General features: G+C 32.8%; 1 protein-coding gene across 1 annotated transcript; it reads left to right on the top strand.

Annotated features, from left to right (window-relative positions):
* The first annotated feature begins 5,604 nt into the window (after window positions 1-5,604).
* Tango10 (transport and golgi organization 10) lies at window positions 5,605-7,855 on the top strand. The gene is made up of 4 exons (XM_072528368.1): window positions 5,605-5,891; window positions 5,997-6,137; window positions 6,246-6,425; window positions 6,655-7,855. Exons 1-4 carry the CDS (start codon window positions 5,778-5,780, stop codon window positions 7,723-7,725), a joined length of 1,506 nt encoding a protein of 501 aa, XP_072384469.1. The 5' UTR covers window positions 5,605-5,777; the 3' UTR covers window positions 7,726-7,855.
* The last annotated feature ends 3,241 nt before the right edge of the window (window positions 7,856-11,096 follow it).

Raw genomic sequence — 11,096 nt, 5'->3', positions numbered from 1 at the left:
TATATTATGATGAATTTTGAGAAACCCAGTTTTTAATACTACATTTATTTTGTACATACACTGAAAAAATATAATTAAAAAGTTAATTATTATACTCTGTTTTTTAACCAGAAGGAGTAAACTAAAAAGACAGATTCACACCCAAGAAAGTTACTAGAAAAGTTACCAAATACATCTTCTTTTTTGGTTGCTTATCTCGGCCTTGCGGTAATCCAGTAATCAGTATTGGACAACCTCACACATCGATTCTAACCTAATTTTGTTTGTTTATGTTTGAATAATAATTTTTTCCAATTCCCTTCCAATATATATTATTTAGTTTTTCTAATTACAATAAAAAAGATGTTAGACTGTTATGAAGAAGTTGAAGAATTTTTAGAGTTTATTTATCACATTGTAGAAGAAAATCGTCTGGAACGTATATGAAAGCCATATATTCCCATATATTCGTGATAAAATTATATCTAAAATCCAATCGAATTTTACAATATTTCTTCAGCGCATTAACAACAAATATTGTATGATACTTTATAAAAATATAAGCAGTTTTTATGTGATTGCCCATTTTTCAAATGTACAGGTATAGACTTATTTTCATTATTCAGGCTCCATTAAATGAATTGTAGCTCTTTCTGGTCATAGAAGGGAGATTATTCATATTGTTGTTGAACTTAAAAACTTTCTCTCTTATACACTGATTATAATACAATGCATAGAAGCCATCTCCCACTGGCATGTTTAGAATCGGTGCACTAGATGTATATATGTATATTTTTAGGTAATGATCAAGAAAATAGATACAATAGTGCACATATAAGAACAAGAAATATTGTATTGTAGAAAAGCTATTTTGGAACCTGAAAAAGACAGTTACCTTGTTTTCAACAAGGTCTACAATCCAAATTAAATACATCTCTTGCAATAATATGTGCTATGCTACAGCATTACCTTACAATCTGGGTTTAAGGGAAAATAATGATGGTGATGATGATTTTGTAGAAAATGTTGATGTGTTGGTAAATAGAAATGTTAATGATGTGGAACAATGGTTAAATTACAGGAGACATTTTATTCAACAATTTTTTTGCATGAGAATGAGAATACTATTGAATATCATACTAAATGTTTGTTTTTCTATTATTTCTAATATATTCATAATAATTGTCAATTTCGCCTGTATTTCACAATGTCAAACATATGTCATTCATTGTGTGTCGCGTCAGTCACGCACGGAGCTAATACAGCATTCAAAAACTCATCCACTTGTTTAAACCAAAACAACTTTGGAAAATAAATATCATCGGGAGGACGGATGCTTTTAATTTTCAATTTTATTCTTTTTAATTTTTTTAAGCATTTCAACGACAATCTCGGTTTTTATAACCCTCCGTTTTATAATTCCATAGACACGAATACTTTTTAAATAAAAAACATGAATTTTTCGCATTTACTTTTTTTATAATTACAAAATTTCGCATTTATTTTTAACTACTAGTAAAACAACAAAAAACATTAATTAAAAGCGAACATCGCTGTAATTTCGACATTCGACTCTTTAAGAGCTGTTCTTCGATCTGTCACTACAATATTATATTTGCTGAAGAATTATGTAATGCTGTAATGCTGCTTTAGCAAATGACGGAAAACTGCACTGTGTAGCAAGCAAAATGTCCTTCACATTGGGATCTTCGTTCCTTCGTATCGATTGAACGATTAATCTACGAAAGTAAGTATATCCATCTATGTATTCCAATTGTGTCATTGTTCTAAAAAAAGAAATTTTAGAAAAGCTTTCCGAGAGTACACTCGGGTTCAGAGTAAAACTTGCAGCTATACATAGGTGAAATAACTGTCCAATGTGTAAGAAAGCCTCGTTTGTCTTTTAAAGTCATATGGAGAGTTAGTTTATTAAAGGCTTTGTCGTTTGCTTTCATAAGCATTTGCTCAGTGTAGCGTCAATTTCTTCGTATTCAGTGAGCAATCGAGTTTTTACATTAAAATAACCTTGGCGATGGTGTTCAAGTGACGATTTTAAGTCCTCTAATTTGTTCCATAAAACTGGCCATGTTCCATAAAAAACCATGGATAACTGGCTCCTTCCAAATCGTCTATTAATTTTATTAATTTTGGACAGAACTCGGTGGTGAAGGTCATTTAAATTTCTAGTTTTCATCTGAAAGTTTCATCGGCGTAATTGTCTTTGAGAAATTTATTACTGGAATTTTCATTCTCCCACACATCAAAAAAATTGATTATGTGATTAAGATATTCACTTAGATACGACACTGCTGAGAACCAAGAGTTCCATCCAGTTACAATTGGATGGAACAGTAACAACTCAGTTGTTATCAACAGGTCCTCGAAGACACTTTTTCTCAGGACCTTGTAACCTATGTAGAGCCATAAGTCGTCATGTTACCAATTCCAACGGTAACTTGAACATCCTAATTTTTAATAGTATATAATGTAACATAACTATAAATTAACAACATTTAACGGGTTTTCAGCAATATATTTTAGTGGCTCATAGCATGTATACTTCGTTACACTGATGATGGAATTTACATTTCGAAAATGTTCTGTAATGTAATTGTTACACACAATAATTATTCTATTTCTGGGCCATAACGGTTGGATAATGTCGTACGGTCGGTTTATCCTCCGAAGTATTCGGAAATTCTTGATGACATCCAACCGAAGCTCTGGAGAAGGAGCGAAGATTTTTCGCCTCCATCCTCTTGCTCGTGGAGTTTATGTGATCTCGACTTCCACTCGGCGAGAAGCTCACCGGAGGCTCTGTGGTCAGCAAGGTGCCACCGGCAATGCAGAATACTCTAACAGTTTGAGTTTTTCTTACGTCAATCGTATATATTTGTCTTACATGAATAATTTGTCTAGTATTCTGAGCATGGTGGATGCCTTGAATCTCACAGAGATGCCGGCCTTCACGCCTCAACGTGTGGCCAAGTTCACACTCCTCGAGGTATAGGAACGTCGGCAGACTGTTGACTCTTCGACGGCCCTTCACTCCGTACCGCCACCTCTAGCGAAATAATCTCAAGTTCCGTAAAGACTTTTATTTATTTCTGGCGAATGGTTTTGGCGACGAAGTGCTACTTCAGCTCGTTTACCGATTAAGGATTACCACCTGGGGCTTTTATTCACTCCTAACCGTCCGTGGTATAGTGGAACGCCGTGCCAGTTCGACACGATCTGAAATAGTTTTAAGACAACCTGCCTTTCCCTATTTCAAAGATCAATGTCCATCTGGACGCCAGGGAGCGTTCTCTCCGCGCTAGCTAGCTTCCGCGAGGTAATTATAAGTCCGTTGCCGGACTTTTCTTTATCTCGACAAAAAGATAGACTAACAGTCAACAAACGCCGGTTCCTATTTTTTTCGGGTCGAGCCAAGATGTAGACCGACTTGATCCGATCGGAAGATGCCCTGGTTTTTTATGCATTTCTTGATTGTAACTCCGCAGCGATCTTCCGCCGGAAGGTCAATAAAAACGTAGTTAATAACGCTGTTTGTTATTGGCCGGCCAGAGTGACAATCTTCGCTGTGATTGGCCGCTCTGGCGACAATAATAGGACTTTTCATCAGCCGCCATGTTTTTCGTACAGACAGATTTGACAATGAGGTAAAATACAAATATATTATACGTCATACGTTTATAAATTTATAAAGAAATATTTATTAAATAAATATTTTTATTTAATAAAGAAATAACATTGCTTAGAAAGAAATAAAGGCTTAATAGAATTTATATATAATATATGTATATAATTATAATTATACTTTTAAATAATTTAGAGCATGTGCCACTCTTATATCACAAAACAATCAGAATGTCCACTCTGCTTGTCAAGATGACTACGCGCATCTCGTTCATCAATCAGCCATGTTTTAAACGGAACCAGTGCTGTTCAGTGAAATTTTATCTGGTATGCACTAAAAAGTTCAGTGGTTCAAATGCAAAATTATTGTTTGGCATCCTTAAGTTGCCATCCAAGGAGCCAGTTTCATAGGCTTTAAGAAAACAATAGAGAGATTCATCATCTAAATCTTTATAGTTTTTTGAATAATTGTCACAGGTATCAACCATCAACTTGAAGAGTTTTATTAATTAAATAACCGCAAATATATTTTATTATATTTTGTTGCAATATATCATTTGACCTTTATTCAGTATCCATTACAGTAATTAGATTCGATGCTTTGCAAGTATGTGCTGGTGTGGACTCAAATACTTCACTTTGTTTATAAAAATCTGAAATTTTTAATAATATGGCATCTGCAACACCTTCACAATTTTTAGTAGCAGAATTTAACAAATTTAAACATAACAATTTCTTAAAGCCCCTTTGAAATTGAATAACAGTTAGGTTGATACAATTACGGTGCTGTTTCATTTTTTCAAAAAAAAATTCCAAAGCTCTTCTTCCTCTTGGGCCACTCTTATCGGAGACTGGAAATCATCAAATCTATCCTAACCTGGTTTACAGCTGACCTAAAGAGTTCATTAGTGGTACAGTCAAACCACTCTCTCAAATTACGCAACCATGACATTCTTCTACGGCCTGAATTCCGTTTTCCTTCTATTTTTCCTTGCATTATGTTTTGAAGTAATGCGTATTTATGTCCTCTCATCAGGTGACCCAAATATTTCCAAATCATCTTGATTCAATCTTCTAGACCGAAGATATTGAAATCCAGAACCTTTTAGTACATCCCATAATTCCATCCCGCCATGAATTGTCATTCTCCAACTCTTAATAAACTTTAACAAGTTTGTAACATTAAGGTGTGTCTGAAAAACTTTAAGGGTTTTGAGAGAAGTGTCACAGTCTCTAGATGGACAAAATCTGAAAATAGTTTTCTTATACTCTTCAACTGAAATATTTGAACAAACTTCTTTTCTCATTGTTACCAGTTGATCATCTAGTTCACAAACTTGAAGCACTAAGCGGTAGTTCTCATTTCTCAGATGTTTGATATTATTTCAAAGACGCTGTTTTCTTGGAAACCAGTGAGACAGTATTGGTGAAGTTTGCGTAATCTTTGTTGGTAATCAGCAATTGAAATATGTTGGAGTGATGAAGGCTGCAGCTGCGGAAAACTGTGACCTGAAGAATGGAAGTATAGACATCTAACATCCAAAGCTAACAAATTATTCTTTGAAAGTGAGTCATTTTACTTTTTTATTATTATATTATATATTATTATTATTATATTATATTATTAATCTTTAAAAATTTAAATTACGGTTCTGTCGTAATTTGTCACAAATTTCTCAATCCGAGTCTGTGTTTCCGTTTAAAATATGGCGATCGCGTGCTGACACACTTCAAAGGCGACATCTGAGAGTGGGCATTCTGATTGTTATTTATTCTGTGACTTTGACAATAACTTTCTTTGGTATTTTTTATCTTAATTATCTATTTATTTTTATTAATAATCGGGCGTAGTTGTTTGTTTACAGAGTTCGAAAAAAATGGCTGACACTATTTTTTGATAAAAAGTCCGATGAATGACATCAGTTACAAAATCTGAACATTCCAGAGATATGTAGCTGGAACATTCTGATTCTGAACCAGAGAACATATAATTGTTCTGTCTGAACACAACCTTTTGTCAAACAAATAGCGGGGTTATGTTACATTGTTTATAAATAAATTCGAAGTGAATATAATTATTATCTTGTATTTATTTATTGCTTTTTAAACCTTTCGGAACTTACATCAGTTTTCTTCAGTCGAAAAATCCTTACGAAAATATGGACAATGCAGGAGACAGGGACGAAAGTCCCGAACCATCGCCTTCAAAAAGTCGTAGAAAAGGCTCCTACGAGTTTGAAACAGGAAACAGTTCCGAATCGTGCCAAAAAATGGTACGTAACTAATCAAAAAACGTTCTAGAATACAGAGAACCATTAGAGATATCTGTTTTTAACGTATGAATGCGGAAAATGTATCTTAATTGTGGTTTATTTTAGGTAGACAACTCAAGTAATGTTCTAAAAGTTTTGAAGAGACTCTACTCTCTAAAAGAAATGTGCGATGTCTATTTTGTCGTGGGCCATAAGGAATATGGTGCTCACAGAATCATTTTATGTGCCTCCAGTGATGTTTTTCACGTAAATATTACTTATTATTTTTATACCTATAATTTAAAATACCTAAATATTACAAAACCAATAACACATATTTAGTATGATATTTTGTAACCAATATTGTTGTTATAGGTAATGCTTATGCGCCCGGAGTGGACAGAATGCCATGAAAGTAGAATTGAACTTCAAGAAATGTCTGTATGTGAACCAGTCTTCCCAATGTTTTTAGAGTATTTTTATACAGGAGAAATTATGATTACACATACTAATGTCATGCCTATTCTGGCTTTGGCAGATAAATACATGGTAAAGGTTAGTATTAATGTTGATTGAAAAAATGTTTCTTTGTAACATGTTAGTTTTGATTTTCAAATATCTTAGGGAGTAAACAACAAATTGAGAAGAAAATCCCTTATTTAATGTTTAGGACTATTTTGTAATATACAGTTTATTCCCAAAAAGATATTTGAAAAAGTCAGTACTAGCATGGTGAAGACATTCCTGTGTATTAATAATTTATTCTAATTTTATTTGTTTTTAGAGTTTATCACGAATATGTATTTCTTACATGTGTCAACATGTTCCTCATGCAGTATACCACAACCAGCTCTTCTCTTGGTGGCAGTATGCAACAGCTTGTGGCCATAATATAGTGTTTGAAACATGCCAAAATTACATCAAGAGAAACTTTGAGATTGTTGCCAATACTCCAGATTTTTGTAATTTTGATATCACTATGTTCTCTCATATTCTGGAGCAAAATGATATAGTTGTTCATAATGAAATTGTTTTATATAACTGTGCTGTTAGATGGTTAGATTTGCAGAGGATTAAATTGTACCAACACGGATTGTCTTCTGAGGAACTTGAGGCAGAATTTAGATCATTGACTGCAAAAATTCTGACTTATATTCGATTTCCAATGATGAGTCCAAGAGAATTGGCAGATTTGGTTCTATCACCTGTATTAAAGCTGCATAAAGAGTTTTATATGGACAGAATGTCCATTAGTATGAACTACCATTCTGGTTATACAGAACTAATCAAACAATATTTCAATACAGATGATGGCAGAAAACTGTTTACTCCTAGATTATATACCTGTGATAGCTGTAGTGCCCTTCTGACTATAGACAACTTCCATAGCATTCCAAATTACCATACTAGCACCTTTGTTTTTTCTTCCTGTCTCTCTACTGCAGAACACCAGTCCAGCAATATCAATGAGTGGCTGGTTGATCTATATCCAAAAGGTGTCTGGTTCAAAAAATGTTTTCTAATTGTATGGCAAGGCACATTAGAGGTCCCTGAAGAGATACTAACAACAGTAAGACTCTCTCTTACAAGTAGAGAACTATCAGAGTCAACTTCAAGGGTAAAAATATCAGTTTTAATATATGGAATGCAAGGGGGAGTAGAACATGTTATGGAAGTAAAGGAAATTATTCACCATTTTAGCGATCAAGATAGGACAGTGAATATAGACAATCTTATTCCTTTCTATGAATTGAATAGGCAGGCTGCTTCACAAGATCAAAGTGAGTCTGTTTATCTTGTAGGACCCAATAGGGACACACTGAAGCTGAATTTGGTGATTGCTCCCATTACCTAGCATATATTAATTATGATTAGGAATATGATAAATTTGAACATAAATAATATACCTAACTGTTACATCTATAAAAATTTATTGTTAGATGTCTAAATAAAGTTGATATTATTTTTAACAATATTTATAATATTAAAACTCATATCAAGATTCCTATTATTCCCCCATAACCTTATATTTAAAAGCTAACATTAAATGTTTTTATGTTCTCAGAGACCACATAAACCCCATGCATGCATTCACATATCAGTGCTCATCGAGTACAGGTTGTTAAGTTAACAGCAAATTATTACAAGTTTTTATCATCTTTAAAAATGTGATAGCAAAAAGTATGATAAATTCGCTGCTACTACAAACTATGTAGGTGAATATTATTTGTATTCGCTTATTTGTTTAAGAGTTTAATAAGCCTGTCACTGAGTTGCAGACTGTGATCTGACCTGACATTTACTTTTATTTAACTTTTTCATAATTTAACTAGTTGCTTATGGCTTTGGTAACCAGAATCACATCATCTCAAACCCAACTTCACATACAAATTTCCATCCCATTAACTTCCGAGAAATGAACCAATATAGAAATAACATCTCTGCTCCCAGATCTTATGCAGCTGCTCCCTCTACAAAATTATCTCCCCTCATGTGCCTTCTCGAGACCAACCAAAAATGTACATTTCGCATCTAGAATCTCCCATGCTCATATCTATATATACTTATCTTCTTCAATTCAAGTTGATAATCTAAGCACTCATCAAGACATTACTATTAATTCAAATGTTATTCCAATATGCAGACTTATTTCACCTGCCAAAAGAATATTAATTTCGAATGTAAGTCCATTCACTCCTCACCCTTTAATTCAAAAAGCACTTCAAGATCTAAGACTAAAACTCACATCTCTTGTTTCTTATGTTAAATGTTGATCACCTGATGATGAATACACTCACATTTGGAGTTTTCAGTAGTGATGATTTTTTTCTGCAAACATTGACTACCATTACTTTTAAAAAATTAATTCACATAATATTTAGTTAGTTCCACTGATAAACTAGAAGAAAAAACTTTACAAATACTAGGCAATAAAACTAACCTTAAGATTCCTCTTATAATCTTCAACAACATAGTTGTCTCTGACAGCCAAGTAATTTCCGACACACTCAGATAAATTCAATAAAAGTAATAAGATTTTCCATCCCAGTTGTTTGCACACTTAACTTTCTGCACCTTCTCGTCAACTCCACATGATTTCACGTTTATTAAAGCAGTCTTCGTGTAGAAAATGAGCTGCTAGTCTTATATCTTGTTAAAAAATCTCTTCAATAATCTCTCCAAACTTCTCGAAATTTATAACCTTATCTGGACCACACATAAATACCCAGATATTTGCCGCAATTCTATAATCTATAACTTATAAATCTTTTCGTCAGATTTCTCCCACTTATACCACTTTGAAAAAATAATAGACGCACTTAGAAAGAATATTATTCCCGACGCTCACTACGCAAGCGACAAAATAAGAGTTACAAAATGTTTTTTGTAACTTTCTCTTAAATGGATCGTTTTCGAGCTACAATCCATTTTACATGATCCAAGGAACAACATCCATTTTACATGATCCCGAAGAATTCTTAACAATAATTTTATAGCATTCCATTGTTTTTAATTGTTAATTAGCCTCGCAAAGAGTTCCGCGAGTGCTATATATACATATACGGTGTCAAAACCACATATAAGATATTTAGGAAGTTATAATTTCTCATAATATAATATTTATACGATTTTTTGTTCTAAAAATAATTTTTTTTAATATTAAACAACTGATTTGTTCAAATTTAATCAGAGTATATGGAAAATTGTTTATAAATATATATGTCAATCTAATAATGTTTATACATAACATTTATTTAAAATAATTATATTTTTATTTTCAATAAATAAAAAAATACGGTATGTGGCATTCCGTGAGTGACCGAGAACGGGAAGCATAGCTTTCTTATCGAACGGAAATAATTAATCGATCATTACATAATATTGTTTTGTCTACAAAAATTAAATTTTTTAATTCTACTTATATATTTAAGATATTGTGACGTTTTACAATCATGATTGAACATTGAAAGTCGAACGAAACGAAGCCAAAATATTAACTGGGAGGGGTGCTTTGCTAAACAGAACCACGTAATTAGTATTACCATGGTTACTATGGTTAACCCATAGACAATAAAATCCACCACAAAACTAGTTTTCTATGTTTTGCAGATTTTTCTTAAATTCGGCAAACACGCATCTCTCGCAATTTAATACATCACTGCTGCCTTCTACTAAATGACACGTGAACTTATTTTCTCATCTATTAAGTGATAGCCGAACTAATTTCTCACTATCAAAATGCCAACTTATTACGGTAACATCAACAAAATCTCTAGTTTGCAGCTTTTAATTGTAATTTTATCTTTAGGTACAGTTAATTCAAAAATTACTGCAGTATGGATAACGAAAATTTGCTTAAAATAGAGGTTTTTGGATAGTTAATCATTTAAAGTAGTAATTTTGTACCTAAGTTCAAAAATTATTTCACAATACCAATTTTTAGGCACGTTACCACGTAAGTTATGACATTGATTCATTTAAGTACAGTTATGAAAAAATTACTGTTTTCTTTGGAAATTTTTACTAGATATCATTAAAATAGAAAGTTTACAGTTTACGTACATAATCATAAGTTGAAGATTTGTTTTGAAATAGTGACGATAACTGTACCTAAAAAGTATATAAATTTTAACATTGTGACATACCACCTTAAGTAGCGATGGTTTTAGTTTATTTTATTCTATTCTATAATCGATTCAATTCCGATGATCCATTCGATTTGGTAATCGATTATATTACATTCTATATTTGATACGTTAATCGATTCGATAATCCATTCTATTCGATTGTATTTTTTTTATAAACACCCATGGTCGCGCGATATGCCATTACAATCGCCAGTTTTTACTCTCGGTACTGTCGGTTTTATTACACCTCTGTGCGAACCACCGCGGTGCACGGCTTCGTCCGTAGCCCACGATAAGAAAGCTGTGCTTCCAAATAACAATAAGAAGGCGGCTTAAAAAAAGATAGTAATATACGGCACTTATAGAACGTATTTCCCAAAATATAATTTCTGACTTTTGTCCAGATGACCACCTACCGTCTTATGATTGACACACTCGCTATTGCGATTTCCTGAACACGGTTAAATTTTGCTTCTTTTCCAGGAGTATTATTTTTAAGTAGCTGATTCGTTTTATTTTTTTTTACAATGAATGCGGTTCCGAACAAGTGTTTATGAAATATGATCGGAGAATTCTGGAATAGGAACTTCAACAAAAC

The sequence above is a fragment of the Diabrotica undecimpunctata genome, chromosome 1, assembly GCF_040954645.1.
Source record: "Diabrotica undecimpunctata isolate CICGRU chromosome 1, icDiaUnde3, whole genome shotgun sequence".
NCBI classification, from domain to species: Eukaryota; Metazoa; Arthropoda; class Insecta; order Coleoptera; family Chrysomelidae; genus Diabrotica; species Diabrotica undecimpunctata.
The sequence above is the reverse complement of the archived record's forward strand: the minus strand, read 5'-3'. Positions and strand labels throughout refer to the sequence as shown.